The sequence below is a fragment of the Pristis pectinata genome, chromosome 4, assembly GCF_009764475.1.
Source record: "Pristis pectinata isolate sPriPec2 chromosome 4, sPriPec2.1.pri, whole genome shotgun sequence".
Taxonomy (NCBI): Eukaryota; Metazoa; Chordata; class Chondrichthyes; order Rhinopristiformes; family Pristidae; genus Pristis; species Pristis pectinata.
In genome coordinates, this window is record NC_067408.1 from 66023999 (window position 1) to 66045099 (window position 21101).

Consider the following 21101-nt stretch of genomic DNA (forward strand, 5'->3'; position numbering starts at 1 on the left):
TCTGGAACTTGTTACAGACTAGGTGAATGTCCCTTTAAGATAGACCATAGTGGTGTGTGTGTGTGGCGTGCTTACGTCAACAGAAGATAAAGGATGTAATGACGTTGTTGAAGAAGTCAGTCGAAGTCAGAGAGGAGAGAGAGAGAAAAGAGAGAGAGACACCAGCCTGCTAGTTTTTCTCTATCGATGGATGAAGAACAATAACTGTGTCTGTTACTATAATCTACGTATGGAAATTGGGAGTAATCCAGTGGAGTTCACTTTGTTGCTGACCTGTAGAGGGAAACGGGTATTTGTGTGGATGACTACGATTCGGATGCTTTTCGGGTGAGGAAGTCATTACCGAGTAAACACTGAGGTGTCGTTTGGGTTCCATCGTGGAACATTTGGATTTCGTAATTACTCTCTCTATGTTCTCTACATCTACGTTTTATCTTCAGACAATGATCTGAACAGCTCAGTTACCTTGTTACACTCCACCTTCCCCACCTATGCAGATTCCACACGGGGCTCATTAGTCACCTCGGAACTTGTAAAGCTATAGTGGGAACAAGTCATACTTGACCCTGAAGTAGGCTAAGAAGGTGACTAAAAGGAAAGCAAAAGAGTGTTAGAGCATTAAACTTTGGAAGACTGACTTTGGGATGGGGGGGGGGGGGGTGGAAATATACACATATTGGCAAGAGAATCAATTAAACAGATTTAAAACAAAATGTAGAGGTGGATTGCTAATCAAAAGAAGACCTTCATTTCCTCACAAAGGCTGGCAAGAGTGAATTTCATCACTGATGTCTACCATCATTGATAGGTGGCTCTTGCAGTAGGGGTAGTGGTCCATGATTTCCGGGATCTTCCTGTGGAGCTTTATTGTCAAGGAAGACGGGTAAAGGACCTTTGTAATGTGGATGTTAAGTGTAACACCCATTCCTGTGCTTCAGTGAACAGGTTAATGATGACTTGGATTTTGGCCTCCAAATGTTCAGGTGTGCAAGTGTCATATTGTGGCAGCTCGATGACTGAGGCGTATTTTATTGTGCATCTGATGCAAATTGAACAGTTTCTCATTTGCCTTAAAGAATAGTGGAAAGCTTGTTAGAGCACGATATACCATAGCAGTGAGAAAGAGTGAATGTTGGGATGATGACACAATCTTGCTTTTCATTTATCTGCACTGAGATTGGATCTAGTGGGCAAGGGTATGTCTGAGTGCATACCTGCTGGCAGGCACCTATGCACATGTCCACCTGTGTTTGTGTGTTAATGTCGAGTCTGATCTCCAGTCACTTTGGTCCTCACGATGCTGAATCAAGGTATCACTCTGTCAAGTCAAATATGGCAGCTGGTGTGTGATGGCTATCACATGTTAAAATAAATCACAGACTGGCACCTTCCACTCCTAAATATGTTCCTGGAAGGAGAGGATCAATATGGGCAGCCTAAATAAAGACGTATCACCTGGTAGCACTCACATCTACCATGATGAAGTGCTCTGTGAGATTGATTATGGCTAGAATTAACTCCTACCTGAGCAAGGACCTGAACCTGTTGCAATCTACCTACCGCCACAACAGGTCTACAGCAGACCCAATCTCACTAGCTGTGCACTCTGGAGCACCTAGACAACAGGAAAACATACATCAGGCTGCTGTTCGGTGTTCAATACCGTCATCCTCTCAGTATTAATCACCAGTCTTCAAAACCTGGGCCTCTGTACCTTGCTCTGCAACTAGATCCTTGACTTCCGTATTGGGAGGCCACAGTCAGTGCAGATCGGTAATAACATCTCCTCGCTGACAATCAACATAGGCACACCTCAAGGATGTGTGCTTAGCCCACTGCTCTACTCTTTCTACACTCATTACTGTGGCTAAGAACAGCTCAAATGCTATCTATACATTCGCAGATGACAACACTGTTGTTGGTAAAATCTCAGATGGTGACGTATTATGAACTGGGTTACTGTTGGTGAAGTCCCTTTAAGATAGAGCATAGTGGTGTGTGTGTGTTGGTGTGGTTACGACAACAGAAGATAAAGGACGTAATGATGTTTTTGAAGCAGTCAGTCGGAGTCAGTCAGAGGAGGGAGGAGAGAGAGAGAGACACCAGCCTGCTAGTTTCTCTATCGATGGATGAGAAACAATAACTGTGCCTGTCACTACAATCCACATATGGATTTTTGGAGTAATCTGGTGGAGTCCAGTTTGTTGTTAACCTGTGGCGGGAAACAGGTATTTGTGTGGACAGCCACATCTCGGATGCTTTTCGGGGTGGCAGATACTTTGGAATGAAGCAGTGGAGTTCACTTTGTTGTTGACCTGTAGAAGGAAACAGATATTTGTGTGAACGGCCATGATTCGAGAGCCTTTTGGGGTGAGGAAGAAGCGGTGGAGTAGTCACTGCTGAGTAAACACTGAGGTGTCATTTGGGTTCCATCGTGGAACATTTGGATTTCGTAATTACTCTCTATTTTCTCTCTACATCTACGTCTTATCTTCAGACAACGGTGGTTGTTGAAGAAGCCTTTGCTCATGTTTCACCTTATGGCTTGCTGACTGGAACTTTAAGAATCATTCCTGGACTTGGAGTTTGGGACTTTGCCACACACACACGACGAGTTTAGTTTTGGGGTTAATGTTCAAGGTTTAACATTTTTACTCCTAACATTCTAGCATTTTTACTTCTATTTTTCTTATTATCATAAGTAATTATTAATAAAGTAGTTTTTAACACTGAATCATGACTCAGTGTGTTTCTTTTGTTGCTGGTTCGTAACAAACTACACATGCAGCAACGTGAGGAAGTCAGAACAATATGAGCAGATTTCTCCTGATCCTCCATATGCTTTATATGAAACTACCAACCTTGCTGAGGTTTTTGTCAGATGAATGAAGAATATCACTTGTTACCCCATTAGACGGCCACTAAACACAAAATGTTAGGTCTAGTCCATTCCAGCATTTGTATTTTTAATGACCAAGAGCCTCTATCACTGAGAATTTTATTTTTAAATTTGGAGTCTCATTCCTTCATATTTTAATTGTTGATTATTTTTTGAAATAATTTTTCATCTTCTCTTGTTTTGTCTCATAAAACTTAAGGACATAAACAATGAATATTTTCTTGGACCTGTAATTTTTTTTATATTTGTTCTCGAAGTGATATCAAATTTGTTTGGAAATCTGCCAGTTAAGAGTTCTTCTTTTCATTGTTTTCCCCACCTTTTTGGGGAGAATTTTTTTTCATGTTGTAAACACCTGGCCACTGCTTATAAAATCCTTGAGATTATGCTGAGAGATGGGGCAAGCCACTTCCTCTAGAATGTGCAAGTTATTACCAAATTTACATTATGTTACATTGTCCTTAAAAGAATTTGGATAAATTCAGGTATATTTCCTTTTGATTTTGACCCTTTAACTCCTTTATCACAGTGATGCATGATCAGTTATGGTCTGTACACCATGCAAGTTCTTACAAACGACAGGAAGGACAACGAATGCCAGCAATATCCACATCCCAATATGTGAATTAAAAGAAACAGCCACTTTATAACCAGGCAATTTAAATACCAGTGCCATTAAAGCTGACTTCAATCCATTTTTTACCTTTACATAAATGCATTTAAACAGCTGGTGAAGGAAGAGAACCCCTTTTTGTTTATTTCTGTACCCTTCTGTGCTGATGCCAAATATATAAGCTCATTTTCATTATTAGTTAATCTGGTGCATACCTGGAACTGATCCTGGAAGCAATTTGGTCACGTGAATTACTGCTGAATCTCACGGTGACTTTCCCAGTTGAATCATTGTGGATGAAAATATATATCTTGTTAGAATGTTATTTATTTAGAATATATATATTACATAAATTGTTCTTTTTAATAGAATTTTGCTAAAAATGTGTGAAAATACCATCTTCAATTTGGTTTTACTTTTAGGTAGAATACTAAGCATTGCCAATGGAACGGAGAGCCAAAAAAATGATAAAACCATTAATTTTAATGATACTGATTCGGGTAGCAGCAAAAAAATAAATACTTTCATCAAGAGGGAAAGAAAAGAATCCGTTTTGGAATCTGAACATAAATCGTCAGAAGAAATGGAAGAAACAAAAATAAGCTTGAAGAAGGAAGAAGCAACCTCGTTTGTTAAAACATCACCCTTAATAACCCAAAAAGGACATACAGAATTGTCTGGGTAAGCTTAAAATCACAGATCAGAAAAGCTGTTGAAACTCTGTTAGAATTTCAAACCCCAGATTGATATATATTTGTTAAGCAAGGCCATTGAGGACTACAGAGCCAGGGTGGGAGGGTTAAGTTGTGATAATTCAATTTAGTTGCAGAAGAAGAGCTAGAAACTACATGATATACTTCCTGCGTTGTCTGATATGTGAGTATCTTTGGTACCTTCATACTCCTCTGCCTGTCTTTATATCACCCTGCACCATCCATCCTTCCCCCTTTCCTGCACTCAGTCTTCCTCTCCACCTTCTCTGCATGGCTTCTTGTCCTGCCCCAAACCCATCAAAGTCGTACCTGTACCTTCTAGTCTTGAGGACATCCCACCCAGGCACTGTCGCCTAGTGTCATTTGCTGATCAGTTGGGTGAATTGGGATGTACAATGGGCTATGATGAGCATTGGGTCAGTGGACATGCTACAGCACTCCAGCTGCATGCTTGAACACTGACACTACTGGGATGGGGTTATTGCAGTTTGCTGGCAGGAACACTGGCACTAGAAGATCAGTGTTAAGTTCTCAAGGAGCCTACAAAGATAGCCTCACAGATAAATTGATGACTCCCCAACCAACAGGAGCTGAAGAATTTCCACAGTGTTCTGTTCTCTCTTGAATCCTGTATTGTTGATACCTGTGAAGAGACTCTTGGCTTTTCTGTCAGAAAACACCAGAACTGGTTTGATAAGAATGACTTGAGATCCATGTGCAAATGCAAGCCATTCTTAGATGGAAGCTCCAACATGGCTCAGGGGAAAAGAATTAGTTAAATGGGCCAAGATACAGCAGAAATACCTCGCCCAAAGAACAGCTGGTGTGCACAAGGAATGCAGGAGGTGGAGCAATTTGCTGATAACCATGACATGTGAATTCTCCAGTCAAATCAGTTCACAGCCCAAAGACCCTTGGGCTGAGTCAAGAACAGAGGTAAACTTATCAAGGGGTCAGTCATTGCCTGCTAGAAGAACACTTCGAAAGACAACTGTGTCTCTGTCCTTGACCTGAGCATCCTTGACTTCATTTCACAGCACATTACCTGGACCAATCTTGCTGCCAGATCTGACAAACAAGAAGTTGAAAAGGCTACATGCCAGCTAAAAAACAACCGGAAACATATGTATTCCTACCGAAGTTCCAAAACTTGACAGTCAGCATCTTCGGGCACAAATTCAGAACCACATCTCCCATGCCTGCAGAGAGGAAGATATGCCAGGGAACTAGTTTTAAGGAAGGAGACAAGTGTGATTGCAGTAACTTCAGAGGAGCAAGGAACCCAACAACTTGGTCCTCGTTTTCTGCCACAGGGAAAACCATCTCCAAAGTGCTCTCCTACTGGTTTCTCCTTATCGGCAAACAGCTCTCCCATTTGCAGTGTGGATTCATCTTGAGGCACAATGGATATGATCTTTACTGCATGTCAGCTCCAAGGAAAATGTAGGGAGCAGCATCAACGACTGTACGTGGACTTTTTTGATCTCACAGAAGCTTTTGAACTATATAGTTGAGAAGGACTCTCAAACATCCTTCTCAAATCTGACTGACTCAGAAATCAATCTTCACCTTGGATCTGTCTCCATGATGGCATGCAAGCTTTAATTCACTGCATAACAGCCCCAATCTCAGTGCAGAATGGTGTCAAGCAAGACCAGGTTATCTCTCCAATGCTTTTCTCAACACATTGCTGTACGTCACTTCCAGCAAGCTTTGTGCTGGGGTGGATGTAATGTATATATAAAGATAAAGGAAACTGTTTATCCTGTGTAACCTTCACTCCAGAACCAAGATCATTCCAACCTTGGTCATTGAAGTGCCCCATACGCATGAATTTGAAGGCTGAGCTCCAGGTCATCGTTCACCTATTCATTGAGGCACACAATAGAAAAAGTCTTGCACTTCCTCAAGACAAGAGGACCTCTACTCATCTACCCCCATTTTCAAAACCATCCTTAGACAATAAAGCTTCTCAGTAGGGTCCTGAAAACCATGGACTGCTTTCCATACCTTAGGAGTCATCTCTCTGTAAAGGCAGACATCGATGATGAAATTTTCCATTGCCTCTCGTGACTTTTGACCATCTGAGGAACTTGGTGTGTAAATGTCAAGACCTCAGATTCAGCACAAAGCTCACAGTTTATTGGGTAGGAGTAATCTTTATTTTTCTGTATGCATCTGAGGCAGAAACTTCAAAGCATTCAAAGATGCTGCCAACACGGTCTCTTCATAGTCCTCCAAATCTACATCAGTCGCGTCTTCCTGTCCAACATTGAGGCACTAATTACAAGTACACTCATGTGGACAGGCCACATCATTTCACATGCCCAACACCAGGCTCGACACTCTGAGCTCTGTCACAGCAAGAGATAACCAAGTGGACACTGGTAAATATTCAGGAATGTTCTCAAACTTCCTTGAAAGAGTGTAACACCCTCTTGCCTGCTAGATAGTACTGATTGCCCACTCAATAGTAAGTATTGTAGAATATTGTATTTCAGCTTCTATATTCTATAACGTTTTAGTATTATTGAATACATGAAAATGTACTTAACTCAGGACTAGCCAGCATACGTGACTAACTGCATTTCCCAGGATGCTGGATAGTAATGTTTTTACTGTAGTAGAATATTTCTTCTGGAAAAGGTGCCATTTGGGATCTTATCACAAGGAATCACCCACAGCAATTTTGAGAGATGCAGTATGAGAGAGCTAGTGAAGAGAAGAGCAGATGGAGAATATGGTTCTTTGTGATAGTGTCTCTGTGAGAAGGAGGATTGTGAGTTTTAAAAGGAATACGAGAAATGTTAAGTGTGTGGGAGAGAAAATTAGATAAATTGATGGAAATAGGTTTAACTGTTTCTTCTGTATTACACTCGTGGAGCCCATTTTGGAGTTTCAGTGGTCATATTAATATACTTTTATAAGCAACATTTATTTTACTTACTTGAGTTTTAAAAAGTACATAATCCTGTTACAAAGGTGTGTACTGGAGTTTTAATATTAGTGAGTAAAGCTAATTTGACTTGAATTCTCTTTGTTGATGTAAGTGCTCCTTACAATCTTTTGTAACAGAAGGAAAAAACCTGGAGCTAGAAAGTCTGATTTGCATGACTCTGAATCGACATCAATCAAACGGCCTAAAACAAAGACAGCTCTTCTTCAGGCTCAACGAAGAAAACTTCAGGAGCAGGTGAAATTAAAGCATCCAACTGGCTTTGAGTAATTTCCAGTTAATTGTTTTGGTGGTTGTTGTGAAATAAATGTTATTTAACCAGCTGGGCCACTGAGAGGATGTTATGCTGATTTTTGAATTGAATTTTTTCTTTTATGTCTGCCTTAATTGGCACACAGAATTTCAGTTGAACATAAAATGCAAAAGGCAAGCAAATATTCAGCTCCCAGTGAAGATTTGTTATTATTGCCATCTATTCAAATTTTGGTTGTTAAGATTATGCATGCACAAGTTTCACTATGTGCTAAACAATAGTGGACGGGAATACACTTTTTATAATATTACAACAAAAATTTGTTTGAGGATTATGCAGATGACGTGGAAATTGATACATGTACTTTCCTTTTGGGTGTTGTTACACAAAATTGTTTCTATAGTCAGAACATATGTTGAGTAGTAAATGTCTCCTGTTTGTGCAGGTTACCTTAGTGTAAAAACTGAGGGAAGAAATCTGGGAACAATGTAAGATATTTTTCCAGATTGTTTGCACACACAACCTCCTTTCAATTGTAAATTACTGTACGCTTGGAAGCAGTGTAATTGTTACACCAATGATGGTATTCCCTGACTATGTATTTACTTTTGGGTGCTGCCTGCATGGAGTTTGCACATGCTCTCTGTGATCACGTGGGTGCTCTGCTTTCCTCCCATGTGCCAAAGATACGTGGATGGTAGCGATGGTTACCTGATGGTCAGCATGGACTTGTTGGCTGAAGGACCTGTTTTTATGCTGTATGACTCTGATTCACTTACTCACATCCTGGCCTTCTTCACTTTAAAGGAAACCAAAAGCCAAAGTGCAGAGACATCTATCCAATCACGGATATAATGTCAGTCATCAGCATAGGCTTGTGTTTCTTTACTGTTTTCACAGTTAATGACGCAACCTAGGAGTTTGAAGATGATGAGTTTTAACTCTCAGTAGAATAGAATTTTAACTAACTTTTCCCTACTTCTAACAAATAATAAAGAAAGCTTTGAGAATAAAACCAACACAATTATATTTAATTTATAATATAGCAAAGCGTAAGAATGCTGGAAAGTAATTATATATGAATATTAGCAAGTTGCAAAATTTTCCTCATTCCCACAGAGATGAGGGTTAACGCTGAGGGAAGCTCTGCATGTCACTCACTCTCTCACTTGCCTAAAAAGAATCAGTTTTTACAATAACAGAAAATACTGATGACTCATAACCCATCAGAAGTCAGCAGTCCATCCAAAGCAATGTGTTGTTGCAGAATAATAATTTTACAGAAAAGTTTAGGCTTATTTGACTCTTACAGTGTTTAATCCCTCGAAATATCTTGTCTGTATGTCTGGCAGGACTTATGTTTCCTTTAATTTGTTAAAGGTCGGACATTTACTAAACTGCTTTAAGGTATTAACATATTATTATTCTTCCTCCTGAGTGTTCTGTATTCTTTGTAAATTGGTTTATTATTTGTCATATGTACTGAGGTACAGTGAAAAACTGTTTTGCATGCCATCCATACAGATCATTTCATTAGAACAGTGCATTGAGGTAATACAAAGGAAAACAATAACAGAATGCAGAATAAAGTGTTAGTTACAGAGAAAGTGTGGTGTTAATTATAGAGGAAGTGCAGTGCAGGTAGACAATAAGGTGCAAGGCCATAATGAGCTAAATTGTGAGGTCAAGAATCCATTTATCGAACTAGCGGACCACTCAATGGTCTTATAACAGCAAGATAGATGCTGTCATTGAGCCTGGTGGTACTTGCTTTCAGACTTTTGTATCTGCCCGATGGGGGGAACGTAGAAGAGAAGAGAGAATTAACTCTTTGTGAATATCAGCATGTTACAATAAGTTGTTTTCATTGAAATCTGTTCTTCCTTGAAAAGTCGACTTTTTTTTTGCTTCAGGGCCAGATTTTGGTAATGCATAGTAGTTCAGAGGAGGATGAAAGTGAATCCTCAGCAGAGCGACCCAAAAGATTCTCCAGAACATTTCAGCATTCTTCACCAAAGAAACGCAAGACTCTGTCAGATAATCAACCGATCAACAGTGATAAAGGTATTTCAAGAAAGGAAGAATCATTATTTTAAGGTCTAAAGCCTCAATCTTATCGAGTTGTCAGTATTTTTGAACAATTACAGTTGATAACATGTATGGTCCATAGTTGCCATCTATAACGGAAACTACACTAAATATTTTCCTTCACTATGTGGATCTGTTACATAGCACGTGTAATGGATTAAACGTGCAAAATATATTTTACAATTATACTTAGATCAGGTTCAGGATATCTGCAGATATAATGCAAAGTTATGTCCTTAAGCAGTTTCAAACAGATCACACTTGGTTTAAGCCTGTTTTCTTTAATAGTGAGATTTTGGATACAACTGCAACGACTGAGTAGAGATTGTCCAGTAGAGCCAACAACTTTATTTTAAATGGAGATGTGTTGCTTATGTTGCTGTTTGGTTTTACTGACCACTACATTTAACAGTCAACTCCCATTAATGACAATTTTCTCAATATAAACTGAGTGGTCTTTACATTAAGCATTATAGAGCTGTTGATGTTAACGAAGAATAGAAGAACGTAAAATATAGGGGCAGGAGTAGGTCAGTTAGTCCTTTGTGCCTGCTCTGCAGTTCAATGCAAGACATGGGTGATAGCCCTTTATTCCTTATGTGTAAGGAAGTCATTCTCCTCCAAAATATTAAGTGACTTGGCTTCTATAGGCTTCTGCAGTGGAGAATTCCACAGGTTCATTACCCTGAAGTGAAAAAAAATTCTTTGTCACCTCAATCCTAAATGTCTTGCTCTGTATCCCAAGATGGTGATCTATGCCTTTTAGACTCTTTCCCAACCCCACCTGCAACTGAGGAAAACATCCTCCCTACATCCGGCCTGTTGTCCTGTAAGAATTTTATAAGTTTCAATGTGATCTCGAGAATATTGGCCTAGCCTACTCAATTTCTCCTCTTCTGGTTGACCCACCATCTCTAGAACCAGTGTTGTGAATCTTCACTGCACCCCCCTTTAAAACAAATTTTCTAGGCTTAAAGTTTTTTACGCAAGTAGACCAAATCTGTGCCCTCCACTCCATGTGCATTCTCATTATGTATTGTAATATAAATAAGGATTTAATTCCCTGCTGTAGAAAATATACCAATATATAGGATGTTTCAGAGGTAGGATGTGGGGAATCGGTGGGGATATGGAAGTATTTGAAAATGAGAACTTTAAAATTGAGGAGTTTCCAGAGCAGGAGCCTGTCTAAGTCGGTGAGCTCACTAGTGAGTTGAGATTTCAGGCATCAGTGTTTTGGATGACCTCAAGTTTATGGACTGTGGAAGATGGGAGGCTCTCTAGAAGAACATTGAAATAGGAAGCTCCGAGTGAACAAGGATATGGATGTGGGTTTCAGTAGTGAAAAAACAAACGGATAGTGTTTTGAAATGAAAGTTGGCATCCCTTGACATTCAGCTGAGGGTCAAGAAGAAACCTGATCGAGATTGGCTAAGCTCAGGGGAGTGATGAAGTCGGGGACCATGGAATTAAGTTTCTGGTAGGAACCAAAGACAATGAATCAAATCTTTGTGAACCCAGCCTGTGCTTCGCATTCACAATAAATTTAAATAATGAGTTTACTTTGAGCACATTTGTTATACAAATTAATTAAAAAATATTAGATATTTTCTTTGTTTTAATACAGATGACAGCACTTCCAGCTACTTGGGTCCAAATTAATTAATATGCTGCTTTAAACCACTTTATTAGTGCAAGTCAGCAACCCCATTCAAATGAATGGGGCTACGTCAGATGTGTCAGTTATGTCTCGAATTAAGCTGATGGGCCAGATGTGAAGTATATCAGCTTGGGACATTACATAACATCCCTGGATTTGATGAATTTAGTGGCTCTGCAAGAGGTCAGATACATCCACCCTCTGACCTCCAGCAGGTTCTGTACTTCTGTGCTGCATTGCAAGGCACAGAAGTCCAGAACATGCTGATGCATGAACTGCAGCCAGCTAGCAGTTCTTTACAGAAAAGCAGCTTGTGGTCCATACATTAGCCCATTAGCTTTGGTCCTTGTTCATACATAAGAACATTTTGCTCCTCTAAACTGTATGTCGGAAAAGCCACAGGACAAATGAAACAGTGGAGGGTTTGAGGGGTGCTGGTGACTTAGAGGTGTCAGTGCAAGTCTGGAATCTGATGTTTTTAATGAGGTCTAGGGTCATCATATGTGAGAAATAGGAGGTTTGGGAGAGCAGGATTAGACCCGTGGAAGCTGCTGCAGGTCATGATGTGGGGAAGAAAGCCACTGCATTCAGGTGACTTAAACAAAAGAATTTTAAGATCTCTAATTTTCGGAAGTAATGAACACCATCTTATGATCTCTTTCAAAATAAAGTTGTTGCTTGCAGTGAAGATGTTAAGGATCCAATAAAAGCGATGGTGTATTTGAATGAATTACTTTAGGTCTGCTGTAACAGCAGTGCAGATCATTGGATCAAGGTTGGTTTGGTTTGAAGCCCATTCATTATAAGCACTACTGCTCAATTTGCAAGAGCCAGCAAAAAGAAATATTAATGACCAATTCCAATATTATATAAAAAATAGAAAATGCTGGAAATAGTCAGGCAGCATCTGTGGAGAGAGAAAGAGATTGAACTTTTAAGGTTAATAATCTTTCATCAGAGTGGTGTTAATTACCAATTCTGTACTGTTTGTTCGGTTTCCTGCTGTTCCCCAGTGTCTCTAACTAACTGATCTGATGTGATTTCAGTCACCTTTTACATATAGTGATGATGCCTCTGTGTACATTTCTGCAACTGCTTTCAATTCCATACACCTTGTAGTTTTAATCCATTGTAGTTACTCAGTTCCAAATATTTTGGCAGGTTCTTCACTTGCTGCCTCTGTTCTAGACTCTCAGGGCACAGGAAATCTTTTCTCAAGACTGAAGGTGCATGTACAGCTCAAAGGATTATTTGTTATCTTCTCTATATGCTTCCTGTGTGACATTAACCACACGGCTGTTTTATTTTTGCAAACTGAAGCATACAGCCTCTTCTATTATTGTAATCCTTAACCACATCCCCTCATCAAAGGAGCAATGTGAAGCATTTTGCAGTCCCAAGATTGCTGGAACCAAGGCATTCAGTTTTACATGGTTCCCCCAACCCCACTCCCAAACTTGTTTTTGATAGGCTTTTCTCTTTTTATGTAATCCCTTATAGTGTGCAAGGCAGGTGATGCCATAGTACTTGTATTACTGGACTCATAATTTGCAAGTTGAAATCCCAGAATATCCATGATACATTTGAATATAGTTTACTTTAAAATTAAAAATTTGACTTTGGGGACTAATATCTACAATGGTGTCTTTGAAACTGTTGGATTGAAGTAAAAGCAAACTGGTTCACTAACATCTTTTAAAGAAAGAAACTTTCCATTATTGCCTCTGTCTCCAGGCCTGTAACAATCAGCTGTCCTCTGAAACAGTTGCATAGTAGCATGATGATGATGAACAGGATGGACCACTTTGTATTAATTTCAAATTCTGATATGACAGAGGAGCTCCCAGTCTAATAAACCCTGCAAAATCCTCCTCATAAACATCTGGGTGTATATCAGAATTCCATTCCTGTATTCTATGGACTAAAAAGCCATATTCACAAAATTAGGTCTTTATCATCTGACATCCCAGACTTGTCCATTAGCAGCATACGAACACACCCACTGTTATGGTGACAGTGGTACACAAGTAGAAGGATGTAGTCATGGCAGTCATTGATATAGACTCCCATTTCATATCAGTCAACAGGCATGGGCAACCAACTAACATAATCTGTCAGTTGATGAATAGTGCGACTCATTGAGCACCACATGAGAGAAGTGTTCAGGATAGAAAAGCCATGAAAGCTGGAGACCGCTATGTCATCCTAACACTGAATTGGCATGGCTGGCAGACATGGAGGAAAAACTTAATCTCATTCTCATCAGTCTATTTTGGTTTATATCAGTATCAGCATGCAGCTACTGTGAAAATGAAGTCCTGTCTTCTCATTGAGACCACCTCATTTCTCTGTACTAATTTGAAGTACAGTGGAACATTTTGATTTTATTTTCAGATGACTGCTGAGCAGGTATTGAAGTCGACCAAGGCGCACCCCACGTTTGCAACTAAATGTGTCCTGACTGATAGTTTGTTTGGCTGAAAGGTAGCATTGGAAATATGCCTGACTGACTTAATAACTGTATAAATTTGTAACTTTATAGGAGTCACAGAAAAAAGGAGCAGCGATGATTATGGAAGAAGCCACTCTACCCCTTTAAGTGGAAACATTTTTGAATGTCCATTGTTCTCTCAACAAACTCCACAGGAAACGGATAAACAAGAAAATAACACAAACAATGAAAATGCAAACACACAAAACAAATTGATTCCAGATAACAATCACAAGGGACTGGTGTCAAAATTACACAGAATTGGTAAAGGTGATGACCAAGGGGATTGCTGTTATTTTTTGGATGCCACAGAAGAAGGAAACATAGGACGTTTCCTTAATGTAAGTAACCTATAATTGCAGGAAATAAAAACTGCAAAACATTTGTTAGAAGTAAACATCTTACTTTGTGAATTTTATGAATTTCCCAGGATGATCTCACTACTGCTTTTGAGGGCTCAACCAGTTTCCCTCGACCACTACCCTCTTTTACCTGGCTGGACTCAATCTCGCATTGAAATTCCTCCAAATCAAAGGTGTAGCTTTGGGATCCTGCATAGGTCCAAGCTAAGCCTGAATCTTTTTGGGATTCAAAGAACAGTCCTTGTTTCAGTCCCACTGGGAGCTGTGCTTCCTCTTTTCCAGTCCATTCACTGTATTGGTCCTGGTTCCTGCTCACATACAGAACTTGTTTTTTGTCATCTTTGAAGCCAGTTTCCACCCTGGTGTCACTTACATCAAATCAGTCTCTGACTCTTCCCTTTCTTCACTTCTCTGGTATCTGTTACAATTTTTTTTAAGCTTGGCTGAATTTGTATGATTGAATTATATACACTGATAACAGTTCCTGTGTTCCATGAAATGTTATTTTCCTAGTTGGCTTGTCCTGGTTTGTGTATTCTGATCTTGTATTCATCTATTTGTTTACAGCATAGCTGTGATCCAAACCTCATGGTGCAAAGTGTTTTTGTAGATACTCATGATAAGAATTTCCCCTGGGTGGCATTTTTTACCAATAGGTAAGTGGATACTAATAGACAAATGCACAATGTTTATTTGATAAATGTATTAATGATAGATTTATTTTAATAAGAATTTCAGAAAACAGCTGGCGTATGGCTTTAATTCATTTATTACTCTGGACTTGTTTAATAAGGATAATATAAAGTGATCAAACTTTGTACCATATTTAACCATGTCATTGATCCTGATGTGTAACTTCTGTCAATTGTAATTGGTTGAAAGCTCTCTTAACAAAGAAGGCCCCCTGCTCCCTAATTTAGAGATTCATTGTTTGCCTGTTTTCATTAGGTATATTAAAGCAGGATCAGAGTTGACATGGGACTACAGTTATTCAGTGGGAACCATACCCGAAGAAGAAATTCCATGTTTTTGTGGATCCATCAAATGCAGAAATCTTATAGTGTGATGCCTTTATCCAGCTTCATCTTTATGGGGTTGAGAAATGGATATATAATTCTCTAGGTTCTTCCAGCAAAGGTATCTTCATTCACAGGGAACCAAAATAAGAATATAATCTCATATGTCATAAATAAATTAAAATGATTCTGCAAACCTCACCACTTTCTTACATTTTGGTTGGACAATTAATTGTTGTACTTTTGTCTTTATTATCCTGCACCTGGACTTCTGGAATTTGAATGTTGAAATTAATTGAATTTATGGATCTTGTGATTATCATAAGACTACAATGACTTTAAAGCCTGTGCACAGAAAGATGGATTTTCTGTGTGCGACTAAAGGATGGCAAGTTAATTGTGCTTAGTATTACACAGCAGTAGGCTTCAGTTGTGATTTCTGCTTTGAGGTATTACCTGATTTAAATTGTTGAAGGTTGCTTTGTCACTCCTGTGTGTTATTCATTGATTATAGTGGAAACTGCTTGGGCGGGGTGGGGGGGGGGGTGGTTGTGGAGGGAGTTGGTGGGTGCTGGGGGAAGAAGTGTCCATGTCCAACCCTACACCTTGGTCAAATAACCTAGTGACAATCACTGATTTACAAAAGAAACTTAACCTTTTGGGTGAAGTACATGCATGTTTCTCATTTATGAGATCAGTACCAGTGATTTGGAAGAGGAGGAGAGAAGATGAATGAATGAAGAAGTTGTGATTAAAATTAATGACTTTAAATCAAATGTGAATGGAAATCAAAAAACTACAGATGCTGGTAATCTGAAATAAAAGGAGAAAATACTGGAAACTCTCAGCAGGTCAGGCAACATCTGTGGAAAGGGAAACAGTACATATTTCAGCTCTGTTTCTCCTTCCACATGTAAATGGAAATCAAAAAAACTAAGTGTTTCCAGCATATTCTGTTTAAATCCATTGTATCCTGTGTTTATTCTTGCACTCCTGGCATAAGGCTGTAATGCACCGTTGATGGAGGTTGCAGGTTTTCTGGTCAAATGTGGGATCAGTCATTCACAATGAATCCTCTTCTACAGTTGTTTTGCTGGTATATGGGTCATGCCCCATTTATGAGCGCAGGAAAGTTGTGAAGACAAGTTTGTCTCTGCAGTAGGACTGGTGGTGTATAACTTTACTTTGGTTTTGATTTTCCAGCTTCAAGACCAAAGAAAGAAATATCATCAGTAAAAATCCCAGTCTTGAAATAGTACATATTCCAAAAGATGATTCCATGTTTGTGGAGACTTGATGCCTCATTTTTGATTGTATAATAACTAATGAAAAACATATCAATTTAGAAATATATAAATGTAAATTTAAAAGTAAAGGCTCATTTCTGCCACTAGTTTTGATTAACTGAATTAACCAGAATATCTTGTTTCACTAAATCGCACAGCTGTATTTTGTTTATTATACACAATGTAGATTGTTCATTCTTAAAAATGTTTTATGTTAAGCTGTGTTCAGTCCAATTCTGTTTTCTGAATTTTATTTTATATTTGATTCGTATTTATTTTAATTTGTTTCAGAATTGCTATTTCTAATTTCTGGAGTGAAATTAAGTGTTTGTTTGTAAACTAGGAAGTATAATTTTTAAAAAGAATTATGCTGTGGTGGATGCACAGAATTTGTAGATTTGAACTTCTGCTTACAAATGTTACACATTAGGAAATCTTTACTATATTACAAAGCTGGGTACTTTTTAAACAAAATACTTCTATGAAGATGAATTGCCTTGACGTGTTCTGAGGATGTGAAATGCACTACGTAAATTATTTTCCTAACCTGTTAATTGCAAATTGAGTTCTTGTTGAGTGAACTTAAATGCCAAGCATGGTTACTACATCATTCTAAAAGCTCTAACATTATATATAATGTCACTAATTTTACTATTTTCTATTGATCTGTCTCTTCTAATATATTCAGTAAACTAGAGAGAAATAAAATATGAGCAGAGTTTTGCACCCATTGGACTAACCTGTCTCCTTCATATTGTATCCTTCCTGCAACATTTCCAATGAATTGTCATTTTTATCTGTTGATATTAGTCTTTATTTTTGATGTTATCATTCTTTGTTAAAACATTGTGTGTGAAATATAAACTGAAAGTTGGTTGCATTTGAATCATTTAATCTGCTCCTGCAACCGAAGATCTATCTGCACAAGTTGCAAACATTTTCAGCTTTGAATTGTTTCCCTTTCTACATTCTCTTCCTTTTCTAGAGCAAGATTTTCACTGAAGCAGACTTGATGGACATTTTAACTGCACTGACATCATTTGGTGGCGAGTGCTTCCCAGCTCATGATAACACTGCTTGCCAAGGTATGCCTTCAGTGGGCCTTTTTTGCATTTGCTTTGACTGCCATAGGTTCTCTGGCTGTGATTAAGCTGGATTGCAAAGCTTATTTGGAGGGTTGAAAGTCAGGTATTGTGTCCACAGTGTCCATGCCATTGGAGTTGATACTGAGAATTATTGCCTTAATGTTGGGGATGTTGGTTTTGGCAAGAACACATGTTCTGCATTGATTTTCTCAATGCAAAGGATTCAATGGAAGCATCATTTCCCAAGTTCTACAACTGATGTCAATGAGTCACTCATGTTTCACATGATAAAGACAGTGGATGATGGTTTAGCTATACACCTAGATTTTGATGTCATTCCATAAGTCATAGATAGTGGTGTTGCACTGAAAGTTTCCCAAAGGAGGCAATAGTACACTGTGCTGAATACTATTGCTGATGTGTGCTGTAGGGAAAGGTGGCTATCAAGATGAGGAAACATGTTCCACTGTCTCCAGGGTTTATCATAAAGTTATGGTACAGCACAGAAACAAGTCCTTTGACCCGCCTTGTTCATGCAGGCCATCAAATATCCATGCATAACTAATCCCATATGATAGCACTTGCTCCCTGGCTGCTTGATGCTGAATTTTAGGGATTGTTTGGAGCATCAAGACAGGTGGGGCATCAGTTTGACATTTCACTTGAAAGACAAAGCTTCCAAAAAGGCAGCATGTGCTTCATTGGTGTGAAACTCCCACTCCTGCTTTGATCTATTTGTCTGTTATAATAAAGTCCAGTGTAAGCTTGAAGAACAGCACCTTATCTTCCATCTGGACATACTGCAGCCTTCTGGACTCGATACTGAATTCTACAACTTTAGGTAACTTGCTTCCTCTGTATCAGAAGGGGCCAGGGCATCCATCTTTCCTATTGAGCCAGTTTTTCTTTCCATCAGCACAGCCTGACCTGCTGGGCATGTCCTATTGCCCTGCATTTCACAACTTTTACATACCTTTTTGTATCCTCAGTCTCCGATACCCTCATTATCTTGCTTTTTTATGAACAAAGGACTATGTTCTATCTCCATCACTGGCCTCATTAACCTATTTACTAGATAACCTCATTTACAGCTTATCCCCAGGGTAACCCAGACTTAGTTGTAATGGAAATACTCTCTTTGACCTGTCCATCTGTCCCCAATCCTCCCTGCAACTTAATACTAATTTGTTTTCTAGCTTTCCCAGCTCTGACCAAGGATCTTCAAGCTGAAATGTTAACTGTTTCTCTTTCCACAGATGCTGCCTGATCTGCTTTTTCCAGCACTTTCTTTTATAATTTCAGATTTCCAGTATCTGCAGTTTTTTGAAGATCTGCATTGTCTACCTTATATTGTTTATGTATGCACCATACTGTTGATCAGTGTATAAATCTGCATTTCACCTGGCAACATAAAATGGCATAATCGTCCAAAGTCACCTCGTAATGGCTTTGCTATTGATGGCGGCATTGTGACTGTGGACATTGGATTTTAATTCCTCATCTCAGCATCTCCTCCTCACTAACTGCATCTTCTAGACTGTACGTTAATGGTGTTGTGAGATGGCCCAAAGGTCAATGGCAGTATTGACCAGTGCACCCTGAGTCTAGGAATAATAAAGAAACAGATGTTAGAAAGTTGTCACCAAGAAACACTTCCAAACAATGGGTGCATGATTGTTGATAAATCTGTGAGTGAATAAATGGATGAGGATCTCAAGGTGAAAGATCAGGATGTTACTTCAAAGGGAATTGTAGCTTTCCTTTCCCCCACTTGTACCTCACTTTATTGTTGCAGATAATGTGCCTATCTTAATGTGGGTCTGCACTGTGAACAGGAAAATAGCAGTGTAGTTACCAGTAATCACATTGACTGGCAGTAAAAAGGCAACAGTTCTTAGTATGTAAATGGGCTATCTATTTAATAAATGAAATCATTAAATGAAGTAAAATTTAATTATTATACTTTGGGATAAAACTGTGGAGTAGCACAGGAGGGACTTGGACCAATTAAAGGCAGCATCACATATAGTTAAGGACATGAAAACTAATTTTTGATTTTATGGTTGATGATGCAATGTTATAATGTATTTAAATCTTGGTAATACTCCACATAATGTAAGTTATATGGAATGAGATTTTGCATACAAAGATGATTGAATAAAGTCATAATGGTAAAAGTAACAGTAGTTTAAGAACTTAACTTCAAGGATGAAGTTCCATGTTGTAGGGAAGAAAGGGAAACAGCCAAGTTCCTGAGTATAAGAAAATCTAATGAAAAGTCCAAATTTTAATTTGAGAAACTTTTAAATTGCAAAAGTAAGACCAAATAAACAAAGACTTCCAGTGATTCAGAAACCTAGGCCGCAAGATGAAGCGTAAAGAAATTTGGGTTAGAGAGAAAGGGAATTTCTTTTTTCATTTTTGTGGGTCTTTGACTGGACCACCAGGATTTATGATTAATGCTGATGTGGTGGCCTTCAAAGAATACTGTTTATAATGCCCCCACTCCCTCACTCGCCTTGGCTGCACAAGCTCAAAGGGTAGCAACCACTCTTCATGTTACTATCGAGAAGTCTCCAGGCTGGAGAGAGCTGTGCAGCCACACAAAGAGAGGGGGGAAACAACAGCTTCCATCACAGGATAGGAGGTAATCAGAGAAGCCATTGGATCTGGAGGATTGATCAACAGATAGAGCAGCTGCTACCATTCCTCGGTAACGACCAACAAACCATAGCATCACCTAGGATGCAGCGTATCTCAGCGCTGAGTAGCTACTTGATTCTCCTCAGCCTGCCCAACTCTAGCCATTACAGGCAGCCTCTCCACACTGAACTACGGGTGATTCATTGCTGTGAAAGCACAGGCAGCAGGGCAGGGGTTCATGCCAGATTCCTGGTACAACAATGCTGTCGGTAACACATCTCTGTATAAAGCTATACTGATCCCTTTCAGCACAAATTCTATTGTACTCTTGTTCCTGGGAACTTGGCCTGAGCACTGAGCAAGGCACTAGTCTATGTATCATTCTCTGCCTTCTCCACAACAGGTTGAGGCCCAAAGCAAACTAGAGGAACAGAGCTTCATATTCCACCTGGGTGGTCTACGACCCAATGGCATGAACATTGAGTTTTCCAGTTTTAGGGAGCCCTCCCCTCTGGCGAGTTCTTTGCCACTTCTCCCCTCCCTTTCCCTCTCCCCCTCCCACCCATTCCCTTCCCACCCTTTCCTCCCCCCCTCTCCCTCTTCCCCCCCCTCCCTCCCCCCCTCTTCCCCCCCCCTCTTCCCCCCCCTCTTCCCCCCCCCTCCCTCTCCCCCCCTCCCTCTCCCCCCCTCCCTCTCCCCCCCCTCCCTCTCCCCCCCTCCCTCTCCCCCCATCCCTCTCCCCCCATCCCTCTCCCCCTCCTCCCTCCCCCCCTCCCTCCCCCCCTCCCTCTCCCCCCTCCCTCTCCCCTCCCCTCCCTCTCCCCCTCCCTCTCCCCTCCCCCTCCTCTCCCCCTCCCTCTCCCCTCCCCCTCCCTCTCCCCCTCCCTCTCCTCCCCCTCCCTCTCCCTCCCCTCCCTCTTCCCCCCCTCCCTCCCCCTCTCTTCCCCCCCTCCCTCCCTCCCTCTTCCCCCCCTCCCTCCCTCCCCCTCCCTCCCTCCCTCTTCCCCCACTCCCTCCCCCCCTCTTCCCCCCTCCT

The 21101-nt window shown here is 40.0% G+C and overlaps 1 protein-coding gene across 1 annotated transcript in view; it reads left to right on the plus strand.

Annotated features, from left to right (window-relative positions):
- LOC127569642 (histone-lysine N-methyltransferase SETDB2-like) overlaps positions 1-21101 on the plus strand; it is a 96776-nt gene that overhangs the window by 21980 nt on the left and 53695 nt on the right. The window contains exons 10-16 of the mRNA XM_052014441.1: positions 3935-4193; positions 7301-7418; positions 9348-9498; positions 13725-14014; positions 14603-14691; positions 14984-15095; positions 17323-17422. Coding sequence (XP_051870401.1) covers positions 3935-4193; positions 7301-7418; positions 9348-9498; positions 13725-14014; positions 14603-14691; positions 14984-15095; positions 17323-17422 — 1119 coding nt within the window. The remainder of the gene's footprint in view (positions 1-3934; positions 4194-7300; positions 7419-9347; positions 9499-13724; positions 14015-14602; positions 14692-14983; positions 15096-17322; positions 17423-21101) is intronic.